General features: G+C 33.6%; 3 protein-coding genes across 4 annotated transcripts; 1 reads left to right on the forward strand and 2 right to left on the reverse strand.

Moving 5' to 3' along the window:
- Positions 1 to 3,624: 3,624 nt before the first annotated feature.
- Positions 3,625 to 8,966, reverse strand: LOC132308496 (probable NAD(P)H dehydrogenase (quinone) FQR1-like 1). The gene is made up of 4 exons (XM_059806590.1): positions 8,827 to 8,966; positions 5,719 to 5,812; positions 4,154 to 4,416; positions 3,625 to 4,041 (listed from the first exon to the last, which is right to left on the reverse strand). Exons 1-4 carry the CDS (start codon positions 8,847 to 8,849, stop codon positions 3,810 to 3,812), a joined length of 612 nt encoding a protein of 203 aa, XP_059662573.1. The 5' UTR covers positions 8,850 to 8,966; the 3' UTR covers positions 3,625 to 3,809.
- A 7,692-nt stretch (positions 8,967 to 16,658) lies between these two features.
- LOC132308503 (calcium-binding protein KRP1-like) lies at positions 16,659 to 17,421 on the forward strand. Its single transcript, XM_059806596.1, has one exon. The coding sequence runs from the start codon at positions 16,951 to 16,953 to the stop codon at positions 17,302 to 17,304; it is 354 nt and encodes a 117-aa protein (XP_059662579.1). The 5' UTR covers positions 16,659 to 16,950; the 3' UTR covers positions 17,305 to 17,421.
- A 1,146-nt stretch (positions 17,422 to 18,567) lies between these two features.
- Positions 18,568 to 24,282, reverse strand: LOC132308502 (G-type lectin S-receptor-like serine/threonine-protein kinase At4g27290). 2 transcript variants are annotated; one of them, XM_059806595.1, is made up of 7 exons: positions 20,747 to 24,282; positions 20,222 to 20,350; positions 19,985 to 20,094; positions 19,694 to 19,904; positions 19,328 to 19,565; positions 19,096 to 19,246; positions 18,568 to 18,960 (listed from the first exon to the last, which is right to left on the reverse strand). In XM_059806595.1, the coding sequence occupies exons 1-7, from the start codon at positions 22,011 to 22,013 to the stop codon at positions 18,649 to 18,651; spliced, it is 2,418 nt and encodes an 805-aa protein (XP_059662578.1). In that variant the 5' UTR covers positions 22,014 to 24,282; the 3' UTR covers positions 18,568 to 18,648. The 2 variants fall into 2 exon arrangements, with proteins under 2 accessions (XP_059662578.1, XP_059662577.1); XM_059806594.1 differs by having other exon boundaries at positions 18,856 to 19,163.
- Positions 24,283 to 24,396: the final 114 nt, after the last annotated feature.

Here is a 24,396-nt window from a genome sequence, read left to right on the forward strand (position 1 = left end):
TTTTCTTCATTTCTTGAGGTAAGGGTGCTCTAATCCACAATTTCTTAGATTTCTTGTGAATTTTTCTTTTAATTTGACTCTAAGTATGCTTAATTGTAATTATCTGGATTATGTTTGTTGTGGTTGTTGGTATTTAAGGTGATAAAGGCATGTTATGTGTTAAGTGAGCTTATGAATATGATTAAATTCTTGTGGTGAAGAAGCATGCTTAGTATTGATGTATTATATGTCCTACGATTTTAAATTGCTATGAAAAGTGATGTTGTAGTTATGAAAATAAATGACTTTGTTTTATGCCTTATATATTCAAGTTGTTGGATTTGTGAATTGAAAGTATGTAAAATGCCATGATTTAGAAATATGAGAATGTGATATTCTGTGAAAATTCATGTTTTAAACATGCTTGAATAATGTGAATGATGTGAATGAGATTTCTATATTGTCATGGCATTGAAGGATTTACATAATTCATGCATTACCATTGGGAAAGTAAAGGGAAAAGTTTGTTTTAAAAACAAATGAAATTGTTTTTGGGAATTTTTTTTTTTGAAAAGTATTTGTGAAAACCGGATGTCTAGGAGGCGCCTAGCGGTTCGTGTTGTTAGTGTAGTTTAAAAGGGAGTATGGTTGAGCTAACTAGGCCGGATGCGACGCCTTGGAAGTGCCTTGTGGTCGTGGATAGTTAGTCAACCCTCCATTCATGACGCCTTGGAGGTGCCTTGGGTCGGATTGCACTAACGGTTTGGAAGTTGAAACGGTATTATTTCGGAAATGGGAAGCGACATGGCATGGCAAGGCATTTCATTGGCATACATTGTACATTTGGTGGTTAGACGACTTGCGTATATATTTGTTGATATTATCGTTATTTTACTTGTTTTTCCCCGAGGCATGATCCCATTTACTTGTACTCTATTCCTTATGTGGATTCACAGGGTTGTAAGAAGTGTGTCTTAGACACTTCCTACTGAGCGTTTAGCTCAGCCCATTATTTTAACATTTTTCAGGATACGGAAAGGAAGTGGTGGATGACGCTCCTCCACAGGTTTTGATGGGTTAGTGGACTATTTGACCTATTTTGTATCTATGATCTCATTGTATTAATAAACTCTGGGATGACACGTATATTATGTATTGCCATAGGAAAGGATGGTAACGTCTTTAGTTTACCTCAGGTTCGGGTAAGGACCCGGTTAGCGATTCGGACCCTCGGGTTCGGGTCGTTACATGCCAGGTCAGCACTAGACTCTCTTCGGTGAGAGGTGATCGGAAATGGTTTTTTCCGCTGATACAGGAATAGAGTTTTTTTCCCGTACATGTTATGTCTTGTCTGAGTTGTTCCCTAGTTTTTAGGGCCGATTGCTGCTAATTTCTACAAGTTGATGATGGTAACTAGTACTTAATTTCCACTGCATTTAATTTTCCCAGAAGGGAAGTTTGTTTTTATGGAAATTATTTCTGGGCAAAAACATTATTGGAGAGTGGTAATATCAACATTAATGAATTTGTATTGTCCGAAGCTGCACAAATTAATCATTTTTTTTAAAAAATCAATTAATTAGGATCTTCAATTTTTAGTTTAGGTGGGAAAAATATATAGGGTTGGAATAGTTGTTCCAAGATCCAGATTCTCATTGCTTCTTTCCCTTCATCTTCTAGGCAAAAAAGCTACTGTAGTCACAACTTGAACACTAGCTATCCACAATACTACTGCTAGACATTCAATTATGACACAGGTTAGATGTGTTTCTATCATGTAACAAAAGTGAGCAAACAATAAATATCTGAGCTCAATAATATAAACAACTACCAAATTAGAACTTACCATTACACTGGGACTTTAACTCTGTTCATGATAAAATATATATATAATATAAACAACTACCAAATTAGAACTTACCATTACACTGGGACTTTAACTCTGTTCATGATAAAATATATATATATATATATATTATATTTTAGCCCTGCTGATAAGCACATATTTCATAAGTCAATTGTTTAATATTTTAGAAGAATACTCTTAGAGCTGTTGGGTTACAGAAAAAAGGGAATTCTCCATGAAATTATTTGGTTGGGGCAACCAGCTCTTTTATCAATGATTATATTTTGTAGGGTGAAAGTACAAGATTTACGCTATTTCAAAGTGAATTATTTTGTATGGCCACGGAGGTTATTTGATATCTAAGAAATATATAGTTTTTTTTTGCGTATTTGGCACATATAGGATTAATGATGGAAGTTTCTGTACCTCCTTCTTGCGTCACACTAGATATTAGAAGTCCCACGCATTACCACATTTTTGCAGATCATCATCATCAAAGTCATATTACAGCTTCTGTGTTTACATAAATACAGTGTTGCATATTTGTTACACGGGCCTAACTAAAATCTTAATTTAGTTGTTCATTTTTTCTTTTTAGATTGTCCTAAAATACTTATCCAATTACTAAATTTAAATAACATATTTCACATCTTTTTATAAAATACTCTTAAAATTTAAAAAAAATTCAAATTTGATTATATATATATATATAAACTTGAAAGGATAGCTTTGTAATTTTAAAAGGGAATAATTACATGTCCTCTTAAAAAGTTCTACTCCCCAAAAAGGACATCTAACCTGGGACAGAAGGAGTATTATATTGTATCATGGTGATGTAAATGTATATGAGAGGATTTATGTAACATAGTCATATCTAATTTACTTTTTAAAGTGAGTGAGATTTTAAGTTCTCACAAGGGCAAATGGGTTTGGGAGTTTTTTTATCAAAGAAAAAAGAAATATATACATTCAGGTGGAATGATTTTATTGTTTCGAGATCAACAATTCATGTTATGTTAATTAGCTTGGCACAAAGATTTGGTCAAGTTTAGGCTAGATTTATTAAGATTAGGTTAGCAGAAACAGTACCAAAAGTTGATCTATATCTCTTGTTTTTCTCTCCCAAAATACACTAAGAAAATGCCATTTTTGCCACTGCTAGTACTTGACAGGAGGTCATGGGAAGCCCCTCCTTGCTAACAGAAGAATCATTTTACGGGAGCAACAGCAAGAGCAAGAGCAAGAGCAAGAGCAAGAGCAAGAGCAAGGCAGTGTTTGGTTCCACAAAATCAATATTCAACTGAAATACAAGATTTCATAACCCTCGAAGGATTTGGCATGAAAATAGCATGTGCCATAAGGACCTGGCTTCTAGTTTTATTAGGTGCTTGAATATCTTCATCAACTGATTCCCAAACTCTCCTCATGTCCCCGCGCCGCCGCGGGGGGGGGGGGGGGGGGGGGGTGGGGACGAACACAGGCACACCCTCCCTCAACTCACACACACTAAACAGTATTTTGTTTGCATTTTCTTCTTATAGAATGGGTACACTCTGGGCCTCAGTAGACCTGCTACAATTTTGCCACAGAGGAGAAGTCTGCCCATAACAAAGCGAAACACTAAACTTACCCATCCAAATTCTATTACTCATTTATCATTTCCAATTTAAGCTGTCATGCTGTTACTAGCTTGCTCATGACTTGGAATTGTGTATTCATGAGGCAAAATATTTCTTCACAAGAGGAAAAGGAAAAACAAAAAGAACAAACATCAGATCTAGGGTCAATGATAAGAAACAGACACACAAAAATAAGCAGAGTTTTATCATTGATAGAAATCACTGTACTGAATATAGCACATACAAAGCATGTATTCCAACAAAGCAAGAAATAATCTGTTGCAAGCACAAAGAAATACGACACTGAAAGTATAGAGAAAAAAATATATGAGAATGCCAAGCAATATCAATTTAGTCAATAGAAATCATGCAGCTCCCTTAAGTTTCTTTGTAATGGTCGCAACATACTTCCCTTGGTGGAAAGCCTGCTCTAATTCAAGTTCAGTTGGCTGTCTGGAGCCATCGCCAGCATAAGTTCCAGCACCATAAGGACTACCACCTTTCACTTTCTCCATCTCAAACATGCCGGCTCCAAATGTGTATCCAATGGGCACAAAGATCATCCCATGGTGAACCAGCTGAGTAATGGCAGTCAACCTATAATATAATTCACAAGGAAAAAAAACAATTCAATAATTAATTTCTTCTTTGTATTTCAAATTTTAAGTTTATCTCTAGGTACGTAAAAAACTTCCCAACGGGAACTTACGCAGTAGTTTCTTGTCCGCCGCCTTGGGATCCGGTGCTAAAAAAGATCCCAGCAGGTTTGCCTGCAAGCTGTTGTGTTCTCCATAGACCTCCAGTTGCATCAAGAAATGCTTTGAATTGAGCAGCCATCATTCCAAATCTCGTGGGGAAGCCAAAAACAAACCCATCAGCCTCAGCCAGTTCGCCAGGAGTAATGAGTGGTACGTCACTTTTTGGAGGTGCACTCATTTTCCCAAGCACCTCCTCTGGTAGTGTCTCAGGGACCTATTTCAAGTAAAAAGGTACTTATTTATAAGAAGGCCTAGAACATTAAAATTTCTGCCTCGTGCTAGGCTAGAACAGTTCAACCAAAGGATGTTCATGCCGAAAAGGGAACAGCCACAGAACTATTAGTAGCGGATGCCCTGACTACCATCATTTCATTATTATAGAGGGAGTTAATCGCCTTAGAAGGGTTTTGTTTGATTTGTTAGGTTTTTTTTTTTTTTTTTTGATCTCTTTGTTTGGTTTTGTCGTTCCAAGGGGAATAATCAGAGAACAGAGATAACAGCAAATAAAGAGAGGGAAAACAAAGAAGAAAAATAAAAGTTGGATAAAATTTCCAGCTCACAACCATTGCCTGTTGATAGAGCAAAGTGTTAGGGACACAACTAGAGAAACGCTGAAATTTAAGTTCATAATATGCAGGAATGAGAGGGAAAAAAAAAAGTGCTGGAGTAAACCCAATGGTGAATCAGCTGAGATGTTAAAAAAAAGACAAAGAGAGGGAACAATGCCATCAACGCCGAGAGGGATGAACAATGATAGCATCATCAGTGAGGAGTACCATGATATGAAAAGAAGTTTATAATGGGTCATGGAGGGAGCTGAAAACATGTAGATGAAAATTGTGAGAGACGAAGCTTTAGAAATGCATCTGACTGAATAAAGACCTCTAAACTTGGGAACTGATCTTCTATACCTTAGCAAATAGAAGTAATGCACCTCACCACCAAAAGGTTCAACTAAAGCATTAACTGGCATAGAGTTGTAGTCAGTCAAACCTCATAAGTCGATTGTTCTAGATTCTAAAAAATAAATAATGTCTTCAGATTCTTCACTCTTCAGTTTGAAAGAACTATCATCCCATGTTGCAACTTAACAATAAAAATTAACAATAAAATATGCAGAACCAAACCAAGATAGTCTTGCAAGAACATTTCACATTTTGCATCCAAATGCATGTGTCATCTCCCCTCAATCTATTTATGTTTTCTTTTTGACAATCGCAACCTAAAATTGCTTTTGATCATATTTTTACTTTGACTTAAAAGTATAATAAACATGATACAACAATAATTCACCATGGTAATTTATATGATGATGAAAGCAATGCATCAGTAAAATGGAACGCATCCTTTCACATAGAAACCTTAATGGAAACTTTGAAGTTACCAACTACCATCCAGATACTTGTCAACAAGCTAACTTGCAGTTTTTTAAGAAGATCAATGTCCAAGATATGATTTCCCAAACTTTGTTCGTCTTTACTCCCTTTGAATAGAGAAAAAGAGAGCTAATATATACCTGCCATAATTTGACTTCAACCCCTTCAACAGATGCAGCCCCTTTCTTTATCTCTTCTGCTAGTTTTTCTACATGTCCGTACATAGAATAGTACCTGGAACAGGATAGAAAGTTTGGTCATCATTAATAATAATATTAAAAAAATTGCTTATTGAAGCCTGCACATGGAACACAAGAAGAAAGGGAAATATATTACTTCTTACTAGTGTGAGTGTCCGTGCACATGAGTATCTAAGTATGTAAAATAAATTATATAAGTTGATATCTTATAGGAATGAATTTTTAATGTTTTACCTCCACAAATTGAATAACGGTATTCTCAACTAATATATGATTATGTTAAAAGAAGTCGTGCGGCCAGCAAATGCATATAAATGTGTACTTACTTGCATCACTATTAATAAAAGCGTCATCTGCTGATGCACTAAATCAGCAAAACCACAGAAGGGCTTTAGGAGCCCAAGTGACAGGCCACGCAAGGAAATCACACATTGACATCTCCAGGACATGGGAGCCCCTGGCAACCCAGCAACAAATAAATTAAGACGCCATGGCCATTCCAGAGCATGGGTTAGATAATGGTGTTCCTGAATCTTGATACTAAGTTGTTTTGAACCCAAGTACAAAAGGGTACTCAAAAAGCAGAACTTGACACCAAATTAAGACAGAAAGAAAGGAGGAAGATTTGAAAGATCTCAGTTTACAAGGAGGTTGTGACAATTCAAAGTACTTTTTGGAATAACTAAATCATCTGCACAGGACCAAAATGTGGCAAACACTGATATGGTGTAAAGAGACATTGGACGGCACTATCCATGTTGCCACTTTACATAGGAGAAGAGGCATAACACCGACGAACAAGACCTGCAACTTTGGCAGCACAATACCATTACAGATAACTCAGGCCATCAAACATTGTGGGGAAATCTATAAAAAGGTACACAATGCCATTATAAAATACATGTTACAAAATTCATCCATTCCTCCTCAAGTTTCTTTCTTCTCCTTGCACGAATTGACGAAATTGTCACAAACTCTCAGCAATCCAAATGTGGCAAACCAACAACAACAAGAAGAAGCCCTTTTTCCAACTACTTGGGTTTAGCTACATGAATTCTATATTTCCCAAATGTGGCAAACCAACCTCCCAAAATCTATTCCGCTTTCTAATTGAACCTGTATAGAGAGATATGCAGATTCATGCATATGGACCCTTGACTGGGCACCATGATAGCGAGGAACTAACCACCTATCTTCCAACTTGTGGTTCCTCAAAAGAGTTTAATGTATATGTTAGACAAACACATGTAGCAAAGCCATTGTCTACAGTGTATGAGTCCGGATCATATCTCAAATGACATCACAAACTTACAATGTCACTATAGTAGAAACCCTAATATTGAACAATTGGACATTGTACGACAGAATAGAAAAGCAAAAACACATTAGTGGTAGGAAAGGAGAAACTGAAAAGGTACCCAAGAGAACACTTGAGGAAGCTCTCAACAGGGATGCCACAAATGTCAGTAATACCTTCAATAAGAAAGCAAAAGTTTGTCTTTCTCCTCTCCAAAACCCTGATCTCATTCTTTGATAAATTAAACTGTAGACTCTCTTTGTTTCTAATTTCTAACTGGCTGAAGATTAGCCATTTTCTGGTCATGATTGAAGCTTAGCTTTCTGAGTGTCTAATTTGGAAATTGCAACACAACTCTCTTCCAAGAAAAATTTTCCCAGACATTTCTAATTTTCTATCATTATCTTCTTCTTCTTCTTCCCCCCCTTTTTTTACCACTGACCGGAAGTTGTTTCCAACTATTTCTCTATTATAAAGACAACAATTTCAAAATCTCAGATGTTCCTGATGTAACCAACCACAGTAGTATCACCTTATCATAATCATGATGCAATAACTTCAACAATATTTGCTTAAAGACCAAAATATATTATCAAGTCAATAGATGTTGGGAGGAGTGGACGAGATAAACTATAAAGACCTAACCTCCAATTTTCTATTTACGAAATGGCTGCCATCAAAGTCAAACTTGCATTCTCACAGTTGACAACCTAAGTTTCTACCATTGCACCAAGCAATGGCTCCTTCCATCGTAATTACCCTTAACCTAGGAAAACCTCAAGGAAACTAAATATGAGCTTCATATACAGTTGCGATGAATTAGCAACTATATGCTGGCTGGCTTGCTTGCATGTATTTGTTTTTCTATTATTATTATTATTATTATTAATTTCCTTTTCTTTTTCTCTCTCTTTTTGTTTTTGTTTTTTTTGTTCAATCCCTAAGAAACAGTAGAGGTTTTATAATGATGATCACATACATCCTTGATGCAAACAATCATTCAAAAATATTGAACATAAAGAATCAAATAAAAAATTCTTGAACATAAAGAATCAAATACAAAAGTCTTGAACATAAAGAATTAAATATATTCAAAATCAAGAGATTGTATTCTGAAGTTTATGAATTGCGGAACAAGTTCCCTTGATTCTTTTCAATTTCAACTGTGCGATACCAGAGAGAAACATATAGATAGTAATAAAAGAGTTGCACTGAACTGAACTTAGAAAATTGAATCAAGATTTGCTTTCAGTTTTATTATTGGTATTGTTCAGTGATAAGTCAGAGGATCAACCGATTTCCTTTCTTCTTCTTCTTTTTTTTTTTATTTAAAATTTGTGGCATTCAACTAGATAAGAGAGAATTTAGGTACTAACAAAATATAGGTGAAGGACTGGAAAATACATAAACATTTATAGATAAAGTTTTGCCATTAATCGCTAACATAACGAAAATCGAAAAGCAATCAATGAATATCGAAATTGATCAAGAATTCAGATAATTAAAAAAGATTCAAAAATATCAATTGCGTCTCAAAGACACCATGGTGTCGATGAATCCAAAAGTTACACACAGAAGAAAAGAAAAGGAAACCTAGAGAGTTCAAGATTTAGTCGATCGATCAATTATCACATCTAATAAATGCAATTATAAGGCACACAAGAAAGATCCATAAGAACAGAGAATCATCCAAGTACACAACTAGAGAGAGAAAGTAGAGAGAGAAACGATCCAGTTAGTTGTATTCTTACACGATATACACTTTGGTGGCCATTGATAGATGGAGTGGAGTCCTCACAAGTTTTAGCCCGCGTTCTCTCACGCACTCTCTCTGCTTTCAGCTTACTTTGCACCGTTGACGATTGAAAGCACAACAACGAAGCTCTATTTATACTTAAATCCTCTCAGATTAGTTAAGGTTACACTAATCACTTAAACCTTTATTTTAATTTAGTTAGTCCTACATTTATCATTTTTTTAATTCTTTTTTTTTTTAATTTTATAAATTATACTTTTATGAAATTTTATCAATAAGATAATGAAATCCTACTCTTTATAATAATTCCCAACTAACTTTAGAAATTCACAACTAATATACACACACATACACACACACGCACTATATATTTATCTTGAAAATAATGACGCTAAGATTTCTCAAAATAATTTATAATTCATCCAATATATGCAATCTTTTGCATTTATGTGCATAAAAGAATTATTTTTTTTTTCTTTTTGTTAAATGATTCCAAAAAGATTCAAACTTTCAACCTGCAAAATACGAGGTGAAATTATGATCTATAAATTTTCTCCTTTAAGTTATAAATAAAATTTTAATTATCATTATACTTAGCATTGGTTAATAATGAAAATTCTTAATAGTGTAAAAAATTTTCGCAATTTTTTAATGTTTTATTTTTTTCATGAAAAAATAGTGAATTATTGTTTACGGAAAAAAAAATAGTGAATTAATTAAATTGATTAAAATTTTGTACTTAAGAATTTTTTGAAAAAGAAAACTAATTTGAAGAAGAAACAGGCTCCTCCTAGTAATGATGATATGCTGTTGTCACGCCTACCATCATTTTAATTGCAAAGGAAGAGGATGACTCTGAATAATGCCAGTTTATCTTTTTAATAAATGTATATAGGCGAAGACGAACGAAAAAAGATTCGATATGTGATGACAAACCAAATTATACATAGAAACAAATGAGTGAAATGGTCAACACGATTTGGATCTAATTATTCGAACGTGGACGGCTTTGGCTTGGTTTGTCCATACTTGATAGCAATTCAATTTCTGCAAAAGTCTTGGCCTAGTAGGTGAGAGATGACGCACTGTGGGATGCATGCTGACCGAAGCTTATCATAAATTAATGAAATATGCCAATTTTAAATGCAATATGTCCTTATTCCTAATTAGCATTCATCTTCTATCCAAATATACCGAAATTAAGACAAGACAATCCCTGATAGAGAAACCTTAAATTACAAATCTGTGCCAACAGCCTGATTAAATTTATCTTTATCATGTCTTAGGTTGCACTCGGTTTGGATTTGGTTTGGTTTATAGAAAGAGTAGTGATAGTCACATCGAATTCTTACAATGAATTGAATAATTTTAATTAATTATTTATAGTCAATATAATTAAATGGATGGCTTTATTTCCTTATTTGTTACATAATTAATCAATTAAAATAATAAATTTAGCAATTCAATACAATTATTAGGTACAATAATCATTTCCCTGATACAAATATATAGTTATCAAAAACAATCTAAAACTTTTTTTTATTTATTTAAAAACATAAAATAATATTATCAACATTAATAATAAACTTGTTACTACCAAACTCGTGGCTTGATTAGTATCAAGAGAGATTGGATCTCCGTTTGTTTAGATATATTATATTTTTGCAAAAATATTTTTTTGATGTTTGATTGTCGTAAAATATTTATGAAGAAAAAAAAATTAAAACTTAATAAAAATAACTTATTCATCAATTTTTGTCAAATTATTTTACACACTCCAATGGACTCGACCTCATCTTGACATTCACCAAACACCAATGAGTGGTAAATTTGAATTGAACTACATTGAATTACCACCCAGATCATCATTAGAGAATAAACAATTCTATATTCACAAAGTTGAAGAGAAACAAGCTCTAATATTTTATTAATGAATAATGTATCTGCTAAAATTATCATTTATTTGAGTAATAGAAACCTCAAAACATCTCGATCAATATGTCACCATCTCTAAAAATGAGGAAAAAAATAAGAATAAGTAACATACTCACGAAAATTATATAATTATAAAAGATCAACTCAATCTCACTCAATTTTGTTTTCTTCATATACAAATCTTGAAAAATTAGACTAGTACAGTTGCCCTATACTGGAAAATGCAAAAACAATGCCCGAAAAGAAGAAATTTTAAGCGAAACTTGTGAATATCAACAGTTATGTTAAGAACGTGGTCAAATTCATCATGAACTAATAAAATTATTAACTATTGAATATTATAGAAAGAATATGACACATGTTTATAAAATATTAATTATTAGAGGGGAAACTGGTCAAATTGTTCATTATAAAATATAAATGATTAGAGGGGAAACCGGTCAAATTGTTCATTATATAAAATACTACAGTAGTATTATTAGTTACCAGAGAAGGAAGTGGTAAATGAAGCCTTCAAACTTTGAACATGTAATTGTTAAAAGTCACCAGAAAATCAGTTTGTTTAGTGGGGCCACATTAATTAAAAAATAGTGGAGTTGGAATTTGATTATCATCAATTATTATTATGAGAATTGATGATTATTCCTGCTGAAGAGAAAGGCCCACAGAGGTATGAACATAAATTGGCTTTTGCTTCACGAATCCAATATACATTGCCCACCCTCCGCCCATTATGTTCAATTTTCTTGCCTTGCTTGGAAAGCTATTTCTTGACCCCATCTCTCTCTCTCTCTCTCTCTCTCTCAACTTCTCAACTATATATATATATATATATATATATATATATATATATAATATGGTAAAGTGCAAAAGACCCTTTGAATTATGTTTGAATTTATAAATATTTTATTTTTTATTTTTTTTAGTTGGTACTTGTGATACCTCTTGATTCTAGAGTCACGGGTAATCAAGTTTGAACACAAATCCAAGAGATACCAGACAATTTATATGTAAATGAACACATAATACAAAAAGAATTAAGAATAAAATAATAAAAGTTGAAAAGAATTCTAAATATTAAAATTCTCAAAAGTTACAACTAATAAAATCCAAACTCTTCAATATCCGTACAACTCGGAAATCTATCTAGTGGACCCCTAATAATCCCAAATGAAAGTAAAGTACAGAAACAAAATCCAAAACTAAAATATGAAAGGAAATCCTACGTAATCGGAGGAGTGAGTGACTGTGTCTGCTTAGCACTATCAAACTCTAAGTTTGGAACTGACGAACACCTGAAAAATAAGAGTGGGTCAGGCCTACTAGCAAGTTTTACTTTACTATAATCTATATAGAGACCCGATACACAGATACATCCTAGATAACTCAGCAATAACTAAAGTAGTCCATATAGGTATAAATACACACTATAGGATGCCCACTAGCCCACATGTCTGCCTCAGCCTGAATAGAAGGTAACATGCAAATCGCACATAACGTGTGCATGTATACCTAGACCTACCAGGGAAACAACAACTAGGTCCAGTTATCCATCTTAGGCGATATACGCACCTTAACCATAATCCTGAGACTCAAGCTCATATCACGGTACCATAAGTATATATATAAATAATTTATTAAAAGCAAGGTATGTCATTCAACTGTTTATTGACTTGACATAAATATAAGTAAGACTTAACTTTTATAGTTAATCCAACTTATTTCAGAATAGGTAGGACTTAGTGTCTTGAATTAATCTATCCCTAATATGCCACCGTCCCATACCGGTGCATACAATTTACAAATCAAATGATTGATGCAGTAAATGATAAATTTAATCATCAACCATACTTCAAAATAAGCATAAATAAAGTCTAATATGTATATGACCATATTATGCATCCATTACAAGATTTACAAAACATGTTCCAGTCCTTTAAATTATTACAATAAGACTAAACATTTAAAATTTTCAAATAGTCTAATAATTGATGCAATATACAATAAATTAAAACATCAATTAACCCAATCTAAGCACAGTTATATTTAGATCATCAACTACACTTATAACACTGCTGAAACATGATTAACAATATTAAATCATATGGAAAAGATTTGTTAAATACAAGTAAGAAGTTAAATTAATCATTCAATACTTAATATGCAAGTTTTCTGTTTAACTTCATGTTATTCCATTCCTAAGCATATTAACATAACACTGCTTCCAAGTATTTCTAAATGTCTAAAACAATTATTTAGACCATTTACTGCAATTTAAAACAATTCCAAAATACCCCAATTGGCAAACAGAGCTCAAACCACGAAAAACCAAAAAAAAAATTGGAGAAGGAGCTGCCTCTCAAAACAAAGGAGCCGGCTCTCCCCTTGGTGGAGCTGGCTCCCCATGGAGCCGGCTCTCCCCCATGGGGAGCCAGCTCTACCCTTTGTGGAGCCGGCTCGACCTTGTGAGAGCCGGTTCTCTCATTCCTAGAGTTGGCTCTCTCCCTCTGAGAACCATAACCTGATTTCCGATCTTCTTCCTTTCTCCGGTGGTGTTTAAACCTTTCTGTAATAACTTATTATGGTTTCTAGAAGTTCAATCTATGTCCTAAAGATCTTAGAACCTCATAAAAAATCCAATACGCATCGTTAACAAGAAATAAAATAATTAACAGAAACAATCTGTTTAAAAAAAATCAGTTTCAATTTAACAGTGTATAACATAGATTAAAGTCTGATTTAACATGCATAACAAATCCGTTTTAAAGTCTTATTAAGTCCTACAGACTATCTAACATGCACAAAATACAGGTCTAAGGGAAGGAGTTAGAATAAGAACTTGCCTTCGGTTTCAGTTTTGAAACCTTAAACCATCGTCTATGAGTTTTCCGACAAATTCCTAAACTGCCGTTCAACACCTCCATTGCTCTTGGTTCAACCCAGAAGAAATCCCTTCCTTCCTTTTTGAGCCTCTCTGTTTTTCTCTCAAGTCTCTCTCTGTTTTCCTCTCAAGTCACTATGTACGTAAATAGGGTTTTCCAACCCTAGACAAACATATACGGTTATATTTATGGGCGTATACATCTCTAACCTTAATTACACTAAGAGAACAAAAAGAAAAATAAAATAAAAATACCACCAAGTCGGCAACCCGTGAAACTATATAAAACCCTAGAATTTATAATACACCCTAAATAATGAATAAAATTAAAATTCAATTATTAATAATTACTAATAATTAAACTAATCAACATATACATATATACCCATATATACATATATAAACATCCATGGGTATTAACCGTACCCATTTAATCCATATCATCCAATCCCATCCTAAATAAAATTAAACACTTTGATTTAAACAATTAACTTAAACATTTCATTCAAGTCACCTATCTTATAATTTTAATTAAACAAAAAGGCAAGTTAAACAAATAAATTAATTTAAACCATCAATGAACATCCACATAAACATATAATGCAATTAAAACAAAGAATTCAATTAGGCAAATAAATAATTAAATAATTAGACAAATAATCAACTAATCAAATAAAAAATGTAATAAAACAATAAAATAAATACCGAAACTATTATTTTAAAATTAGGGGTATTACAGTACTCATACACACATGTCTCTTCTGAGACTTGAACCCCTGACATCCCTTTAGGAGGTAAGAGGCCGATACCGTTAACTGGCTCGTTGGTTGTAAATAATTCCTTAAAACTATATTTTGTGCATAAAACTCCCTAAACTATCTCATTTTGTTGTAACATACCCCAAAAACTATACTATATTTTATTAAATGACTATAGTGCATCTTCTTATTGAATTACATTTAATAAGATTTTTCTTATCTAAAAAAATTATGAAAAAATTCATACTGATGAGATATTTTTCATTAAATTTGCATAAATTCACCTTTAATTTTTTTATTAATTATTTAAATAAAAAATTTTAGGATAATTTTTTTAAAAAAATTAATTATTTTTTTAATTTTTAATGAATATATTACATGAAAAGAAGGTAGTTTTTTTCAAAAGTATTTTATTAATTTTTCATCAATATATTGTATGAAAAAATAATAATATTTTTTTAAGATAAAAATGTTTAAATTGGTTATAATACGTTTTATTATAAATAATAAAGTTTTAATAATAAGTTAATCAATTTAGAAAATAGTAATTACAAATCTATTTATCTAATTCTTTTTTTATTTTTATGATAAATTGATACTAAAAATAAAATTAAGGTAAATAGTATAATTAATATTTATATAAGAGAGAAGATAATAAAAATAATTTAATAAGAAATAAAAATTTTAATGAGGAATGGTAAAATAGTCTTTTGTGATGAATTTGTTCATAATTGCAACAAATCAATAGTTCAGGGGGCGGTTTTTAGTTCAGAGGAGTTATTTGTAAAAGGACAATAGTTTAAAGGAATTTTTTGCACTTAACCCTATATATTCATCGAATTTGATTTTGCCTATATATAGTAGTATGGGAATATCATTTAAGACGTATGCAAGCTTTTTTATTAAAATAAAAAGAACATAGCACAGTTTGTTAGGATCAAATAGGATGACATAACCCCTTTAACCTCAAATTAATTCACAAATAAAATGATACACTGGTGCAGAGCACAAAATAATAATAATAATAAATAATAATAATAATAATTTTTAATTACAAAAAAAGGTGAGATTTCCATATAATTCAAATAAGGACAAATTACATCAGTAGAGGCAAATTATTGAATAAAGATAGGAAGTTCTAAAATAAACTCCACGTTAAATTCATTACTGGTTACCATTCTGTCGGAGTGAGGTTATTTATCACCCCTAAAATTATTTCAAAATATAAATGTTATAACACATCTGTTTGTTTGGTGTGTTTGTTTAAAATTTAGAGAAGAGAATTCATTTAGAGTAACTATGTAATTAATAATGTTAAAAGTAAGAATGTTGATATACATACGTCATATTATAAATATGTGATTTATTATATATGTGTAGAATTTTACTAGTAAAAAGAACTGAACAAAATTTTGATCTCAAGAAGCATAGAACAAAGAATGTTTATTGAATATTCATGCTCTCTCGGGCAGGCTGGCTGTACTATTCGATTGAAACTTGAAGAATAGGCCTACAAGGTGTGGTCGTATTTAGGCGGCACAGACTAGGAAGAATACAGCATACATTCAATAAACATGAATATTCAAAATTTTGTTAAACCGACGTTTAACAAAATTATGTTCTCTCACATAATTTTTGTGTTTAATACAGGGCATACATTCAACCCCCAGTGGTTTCTACCTGTCAAACCGACGTTTGTCAACTACAAGTGGTGGATGGCTGTCTGGCTACTTGCATATATCCCCTACTTCCACAAAACGTGTATGACTAATTTGTGTGCTCAAAATTCTTCAACGTTATAGGTTGTGGATAACTAATTTTCTAACTAACAAAACCAGAGGACTCTGACCAGAATTGGGAGGAAACTTTTTCAAACCTATTAATGTAATTATTCAAATTTAAATGTTGCTATTCACTTTTGATTATATCTCCCACTGTGGAAAATGCCCAACAAAAATTATGTTCTCTCACATAATTTTTGTTCACATCCTCTAAACATAATTCTTATATAGTCTTCTACGAAATCATCGGAAGATTTATTGTTTTTCTTAAATAACACATTAAAAAATATATATGATAGAACTTATTCCAACAGAGCAACTAAGAAAAGTGACGGAGACCTCTCATTCTGGGTTGGGCTGACCAATTCATGCTTTTTAAATTTGAAAAGACGATTCTACCCTGATGACCTTCGTGGTGAGCAAAATCACCAAGCACCCCTCTCTGGCATTATCTTCTGCTCACCTTCCTCATTGCTAAAAAGACTATTATAACCCCGTAGAGCTTCTTCGAAAGCGAGAGGCAATTGCAGTATCATACGAGGAAAGCCGACCTTTGCGTGAACTGTACCTGAGTTGTCTTCCATGGCCCTCTTTCTCCGAAGTCCCAAACTCCCTTCCTCTCTCTCTCTTTCTCCCCCCTATTTATTCTCTCCCTCCACATATCTCTCCCTCATCCCACACAAACCATCTCTCCCTTTCTCTCTCTCTCTCTCTCTCTCTCTCTCTCTCCGTCTCTAGAACTTCAGTCTCTCCAAACTTCCTTAATGGCATCCGTGAACGAAGCTCAGTTCGAAGACTTGTTGCCAGTTATGGCTGACAAATTGGGTGGGGACGGTTTGATCGGAGAACTCTGCAATGGGTTTCAATTGTTGATGGACGGTGATAAAGGGGTCATCACGTTCGAGAGCCTCAAGAGGAACTCTGCCCTGTTGGGTTTGCAGGACTTGACGGATGGTGATCTGATGAGTATGTTGAAAGAAGGCGATTTCGACGGTGATGGAGCCCTCAATCAGATGGAGTTCTGCGTTCTCATGTTCAGATTAAGCCCTGATTTGATGGATCAATCTGAATTTTTGTTAGAAGAAGCTCTCCAACAGGAATTTAAGCATTATTGTTGATTTTTCTTTACTAATTTCTCTCTTGTTTACATATTAATCTCTGACTTATTCAATTGTCGTTGTTGGCTTCCAAAGTATACAGAAAATTAAAGAAAGAAATGAATGAATCGTTGGGCATCGCTTGATTAATAAAATCATGGACTCATAAAATCGACAATAAGGTTTCTAGAATAATGGGTTGTTAACAGGTATCATCAACAAAGAAAGAATTATCATTTTCATCGACAATTTCCCAATTGAGACTAGTAGGAATTTAGGGCTCATAGGTTAATATGTGTGTGTGACAGTGTGTGTGGTTCTTATCTGGTAAAAAGTTTAAAACACAAGTTCCAAAACTCAATAAGTTGCTCTTAACACTAGGCCAGGTCACTTTAATTGCCTTTTCTAAACCAAAATTCCCATTATCCAAGATCTGTGGAACAAGTAGAATAAGATTTCCATCTTTGCTGATACTCGAAGCTCCCAATAAATCAATAATTGGGTTAATCTCTATTTGCTACACAGACAACTGTAAATCGATTGTTTTTGGAAGATTTGGCTTGATGAAACTAGGGTCTGGTTGTGGCTTATTATAGATTGGGTAGATGTTAATGTGTCGGCTGCAATTGAGGTGTTCAACAAGTAGCAGAAAAACAGCCAGGGAAGTCCCTTCATTTACAGCTCTCTCTCTTTCCCTCTTCAAAATTAAAGGAGCAGAACTAAAACAGCTTAATGTATTCATTTCTGTATAAGAAAATAAGACTCTTTTTGGCAAACCTTTATCAAGTCAACAAGCAAAAGCAACGTTGTTATCAATTTCAGTTCAACACCTCCAGTCAAAAGGATCTATCTATGACATGAAGGAATTCTATGCACATATATAAATGTGTGTGTGATTTGTCGGTGTGTATGGAGAAGATATTTAGTGCGCTAGGCGTGTCACATTATTAGTGTATGTAGCCAATAGAAGTACGCCATTCTATGAAATTGGGCTCACTTATTATTAAAAATTGTTCTCAACTAACTGTTATATTGATTTTTATTGGCCAGGCATACCACACACGCAATATCTACACTGTGTGTGTGGTGGGTGGTGGGGTTTGAGGAGGAATTTCAAAGTTCTCCAACCAAGTAGGTACTGGTGCTAAGGTTATATGTGTGTGCAAATGTCAAATTGATCAAATTCTAAATTTTTTTTTTACAACCATTAAGAAGTTAATTTGTGGACATTGATTTTTTACAAGGAGCATGAAAGATTAATGCAAAAATACAATAAGAGATGAATAAGATAAAGTGCCCGATATCACATTAATGTCTCAATGTTAATAAAATGTTTTGGTTGAATTATTGTTTTACATAAATAATCTATCTAGGTTCCAGCATTGTTATAGTTGCTGTATCATTTGTATGCGACCCTATATCTTTAGATTCAACTTCACCATCAGTGTTGGAACTTTCTGTGAAAAAACCGGGCTGTTTTGGTTGAGGTATTGTTGACCCTTCGTTACCCAACATGGAAACTACAGATGACATTGATGGCCTGTCTTCTGAGAGTTTTTGCACACATAAGAGACCGACTTGAATACATCTCAGCACTTGAGATGATTCAACACATGAATCCTTCAAACATGCATCCATTAGTTCCAAGCCCTTACCTTCATGCCACAGTATCCATGCCTAAGACAATTGCAATCCTTGTGCTTATATATATAGCCATTCACATAAAAAGGCATGCATAATTGCAAGAGTTCAGGAGCTAGCCCATGTCTGTGTGTGTGTGTGTGAGAGAGAGAGAGAGAGTGAGTTGCTTACATGTCCCAACAAGTTATGGTTGTGCTTTGGATGAGAAAACCCTCTGTTCCTTCTACCACTCACTATCTCTAATAAGAGAACACCAAAGCCAAAGACATCAGATTTCATAGAAAACTTGCCGTGAACTACATACTCTGGGGACATATAGCCACTGCATAAATGATATCTCATATGAATTTTTGAAAAGATGAAATATAACAGAGTTTTGATTTTAGTTTATATGGTAACTTACTGTGTTCCAATAACTCTTCTTGTTTTTGCATAAATTTGGTCACTTTCAAAAATTCTTGCTAATCCAAAGTCAGAAATTTTTGGGTTCATTTCACTGTCTAGCAATATATTGCTAGTTTTTAAATCCCTGTGAATAATTCTTAATCTTGAATCTTGGTGGAGGTAAAGAAGTCCTCGTGCAATCCCCATAAAAATGTTAAAGCGCTTTCCCCATGGCAATAATGCACTGCGATCTTTATCTGCACATCCACTTCCAACTATCGTAAATCCCACATGAAATCAAGCATAAAATGAATTGCAAAGAAATAGCTTAATTAAAGTGATAATATTGATTGAGCAAATAAAGGACTAATTAAAAGGCTCATACCAAAAATAAAATAATCTAAGCTTTTGTTGGACATATACTCATAGATTAACATCCTTTCTTCTTTTTGAATGCAGCAGCCCAAAAGCCTCACAAGATTCCTATGCTGAAGTTTGGCTATCAATGCGACCTCATTCTTAAATTCCTCAAGACCCTGTCTTGAATTCTTGGACAGCCTCTTCACTGCTATTTCTTGTCCGTTTGAAAGATTTGCCTGCATTTTTTATATAACAGATACAGTTAATTTTTTGATTACGCAAGATGCTTAGAATGACTAAATGTGACCCAATTAACCTTGTAAACAGGACCAAAGCCTCCCTCTCCGAGCATATTTGCAAGGGAAAAGTTGTTAGTAGCCGTAACAATGGTGGAGAAATCAACTAGTGGCAACTCCCATTCTTCACCTAGAAAAGGGTAAATAATTTGTTTAGAAAAAGCATTCGACTATAATCTTTCTGCGAATTGTCACTCACGAGCTTAACAATAAAACTCTTTCAAAGAATTGTAGGCAGAGATGATGTGTATGCTAACCTTTTCTCTTAGTTCTCTTCTTCCATATGCTGCGCCATCGTACCATGCCCATTATAAGCATTCCAGAAAGTATAGATACCACAAGAATAATCACCAGTCTTTTCTTTTTTTTTGAATTGCAGATTGATTCTAGAAGAGAAACAATAACAGAACATATCAATGAATACTACTACATTTTGCAAAATTATTTTTCAGTAAATATATCAGGTCCACACATCCTATTTAGTCTGGATTAGCTACAAGTTCATCATTAAATTTGGGATGCCGTTAGTTAGTGTGTTTGTGGTACTCTTGTCCTTTAAATTGTATGTAACCATAATAATTTAAACCCTTCCACTACATAGTAGAGGAAAAGTGATTCAATTAAGTTGCTGATACAGTAACCAACGTTCTGCAACTAAAAATAAGCTCTATGCAGATTCATGCAATAATAATGGTCTGAGGCTTTTGTGGCTCAACCCCGAAATAGCTTGAAAGTGAAGGGGACATACATAGCATTATAAAGTATTCAATATATAGATTTACCTATTTCGGAAGCTGCTAGCCGGATATAGATATCTTGCCCATCACCTTCTCCAATGAACTCTCTGATATCACTTAGATTTCCAAACCACATCAAGCAGCCACTGCCTCCTTCCCTAACGTCTGAATTAGCATAAGCCAAACAAGAACAGTTTTTCAAGCACTCTGCCTCGCACTCCCTGAGGCTCATACTCTTGTTTAACGAGAACTCCAAAAGATCAGGCAGTTTCACCCTCTCAACTTTCAAAAAGTCCTCTTCAGTCTGGCAATCCAGTACCGTCGTCGTTCTTATGCATCCACTTGACCAGTCTTGCAATTGCCAATCTTCTTGTAGTTTGGGAGTGAACCCATTCAAACACTCACATATTGGCGATTTCTGAATTCTGCAAATACCGTTAGCACCGCACTGCCTATAACTGTCACACTCATCTTTTGGCAATTTGTACATGAGAGACCATTCATTGCTTCTCTCATTCAGTCTATAACGTTGAAGAAAGCCTGACTGATTTAAAGTTAGTCTCGTAATAGCAGAGGAATTATAAGGCTCATACACATAATTCGAGTTGTCCTTGCCATAAACAAAAACAGGTGAATAAGTTGGATTCAAGAATGTTGAAAAACCACTGAATCTAAGTCCATTCCAAGCCCCAGTGCGGTAGGTCTTTGCCGATCCTCCGAGTATAACCAACTGAGGCAGTCCATGATTATCAATTCTGTATGGGAAATCTCCCGCAGATGGATCATCAGCACTTTTCCACGACACCAGATATCGGTCCAGATCATCATTGGATTCCTTTCCTGCCTTCATATCCGGTAACCGTGTGTCAGATGGAAAATCAAAGCTCTGCCATATATAGCTTTCTGTGCTCCGCCTAGCCTTGTCCGTGATGACAAGGTTTCCAGTGTCTAATAGCTGCACAAAGGGGCTTTCAGCTACTGTTGATATATTGGAAGACCAGATTTGGGTCTTCGTTCGGTTGTGAAGAACAAGTGTTGCATTGTTGGTGATGGTCAAAACTCCAGTTGAATCTGTAATTGGGCTATTTCTGTTAGCAACCCACACAACTATATGTGGATCCTTCTTGTACCATATTCCCAGATACTCGTTTTTGTTATTGGCAGGAGAGAAGAAGCCCAGCTCAAATCTTTGAGCTGAGGAAACTAAAAATTCTCCGTCACTGATGGATTGGTTTGAAGTTATTGTGTCAGATGCAACACAGAATTTTATGAACATAACGCAAGAGAGGATGAAGAAAGCAGAGGTCCCCATTTTAATTGATCAAATGAAAGGGAAAGAGTCTCAACTGTATTATTATGGACTCAAAAAAATATATTGATTATAAAGGTATAAATGAATTATGATTAAGCAGCAGTAAGCATTTTGGTTTCTGGTATTTAATTCTGAGTTTGTGCAAAAGTAAATGTCAAATGTATTTGGAAATGGATAAGAATTTCAAATGATGGGGTCGATGATATCAAAAGTCAAAAGCCCCATACTATGACTTGTTCTTACCTTTATTCCAGACTAGCATGATTTGTAAAACACAGGACTTTAGGGGGATCCAGATTCACGCAGACAAATAAAAAAATATTTCTCATCTTGTCTCTAGATATCTATTAATTCTCATTAACCTATTTGAGTGAATGAGATTTATCCTAATTACCTCTGACTTGGTGTAGCAAAAAAGAGCAATGCAATGAGCCTGCTTATAAGTGAGCGAGTGAGTGCTTAGGTGTGTTGAATCTGTTGATTGTGTTCCAAGTTTTGGTGTGAGTGTGTTGTAATGTGTCCAAGTACGTACTTGCGTGTATTACTGTGTACTCAAGCTGTGTGTTAGAACCCGCCAATAAAATTTCTTCTAGTTAATTTATATTCAAGTCCCACCATACACAATCAATTAATGCCATGAGTGACTTCTCAGTCCGTTTAGCCTTTACACGAGCTTCCTGTTTTTAATTGTATATATTAACCAACTTTGACGAGGTAGCATGGATTTTTATTCATTCAACTGTAATCTATATCTTTAATTGTTTTGTTGATAAAATATAACCTGTTGGTGTAATAATTCAACAAAACATTAATTAGCAAATTAATAATAAAGGTGATGAGCTTGACCTTAAGAATCGGGTTCCTTGTCTAATTTTCCAACATTATTTAAATAAGAATGCTATTAATTACGGTGTATATATAGTTGACTGAATTGTATTAATAACATATACTCACACACACACACACACACACACATACATATAAATACCATGGCCTACAACTGCTACTGATCTAAATTAATAGGAGGATGATAATATGACCTTGTTACTATATATCACAGCACAGAGACTCAGTCCGTGAAGCCCTTTATTCATCACTTATGATCAACATGTGTGGAGCTTCTTTAACACCAACAGTAAAACAATGATAAGTATAAATGGAGATATCCAAAGAAGATGAAATGGAAAAAGCCAAGCACTAGACAAACTCCAAAGGTTTCTGGGCAGTCAGGAATTTAATGTACTATTAACAAGTGTATTGAATGCTGGTTGTAATACTAATGGAGTAATGGTGATAACAAGTGGAATTGAGTAATGCCATTTGAACGTATTTGTCATGTTTTTATTTTAGTGGATAAGTTTAAGAGTGGGTCCAATGTAATGACATAAAAAGGGTAGAAAATCTTAAATTTATTCAAATAAGTTTGAGAAAGAATCATTTTTCTAGTTATAATGTCTTAAAGATTAGCTAATATAAATTTTTTTTCTTAGTTATAATGTCGTAAGTAGGGCAGCAAGTTGGGCTTGCCCAACTTAGCCCGGTACCAACCCAATCTCAATTCTAAGTCAGGTTGGGTTAGGCCAGCCTGATGTCAAAAAATCTGGACTCTGAAGTAACCCAAGCCCGAATATGTTCTAGTTGACCTGTTCCAGCTTTTTTTAATTTATTTTTAAGTAAAAAAAAAAACTTTTTCTGTTTCTTTTTTATTTGTTATTTGTTTTTAAATAAATTTTTATTTTTAAATCACTTTGATTAAAATCCTAAGACAATTCGTGTACACGGAAGTAATTCTTAACACAAATCATCCTAGTGGAGAGCAAATCAGAGAGAGAGGGGGAGAAAAAACAGCGACCACCTCACTACTATTTACATTTATAGTCTCTTCAATCTCACACACACACACATACACACATGTTGTTTTTCTCTTTATCAACTCTCTCTTCAATCACATATGTATATATATATATATATATATATTGTCAAAGACCGATTAGGGTTTTCAATAAAAAATATAAAAACTATAGACACTTCACATGTATAGATGCCGGCTGTGCAGATCCAAATGATGAAAAACTTAATAATGTGACACTCGTAAACAAGCAAACAAGCCTCGTGTCAACCCAAGCAGGGATGGGCTTGGGACACCAAACTCTTGAGTCAAAGATCTGAAAGGAAAGAAAAAAGAAAAAAGAAAAAAAAATGAAAGTTTTTTCAAAATTTTCAGATATTTTTAATTCATTAATAATTTATTTATTTATTTATTTATTTTTTTTTTAAATCTTATCAAACTATTAGTATTGTAGTTGTGAAGTATTCAATTATTATTTTTTAAATTTTTTCTAATTTTATTTTTATTAATACAAAAAAAAAAAATTACCTTATT

The sequence above is a fragment of the Cornus florida genome, unplaced genomic scaffold (genome assembly GCF_030987335.1).
Source record: "Cornus florida cultivar Cherokee Brave unplaced genomic scaffold, ASM3098733v1 CherokeeBrave_3.0.0_Hap2_Chr05, whole genome shotgun sequence".
In the NCBI taxonomy this organism is placed as follows: domain Eukaryota; kingdom Viridiplantae; phylum Streptophyta; class Magnoliopsida; order Cornales; family Cornaceae; genus Cornus; species Cornus florida.

Coding starts and splice junctions, on each gene's coding strand:
- LOC132308496 (XM_059806590.1), bottom strand. CDS start 8,849: ATGGCCACCAAAGTGTATATCGT. Junction 5,813..8,826: donor GCCACCAAAGTGTATATCGT/GTAAGAATACAA, acceptor ATCCTGTTCCAG/GTACTATTCTATGTACGGAC. Junction 4,417..5,718: donor TTGAAGTCAAATTATGGCAG/GTATATATTAGC, acceptor TACTTGAAATAG/GTCCCTGAGACACTACCAGA.
- LOC132308503 (XM_059806596.1), top strand. CDS start 16,951: ATGGCATCCGTGAACGAAGCTCAGTTCGAAGACTTGTTGCCAGTTATG.
- LOC132308502 (XM_059806595.1), bottom strand. CDS start 22,013: ATGGGGACCTCTGCTTTCTTCATCCTCTCTTGCGTTATGTTCATAAAA. Junction 19,905..19,984: donor GCTTTGGTCCTGTTTACAAG/GTTAATTGGGTC, acceptor TAAAAAATGCAG/GCAAATCTTTCAAACGGACA. Junction 18,961..19,095: donor ACCATAACTTGTTGGGACAT/GTAAGCAACTCA, acceptor CAATTGTCTTAG/GCATGGATACTGTGGCATGA.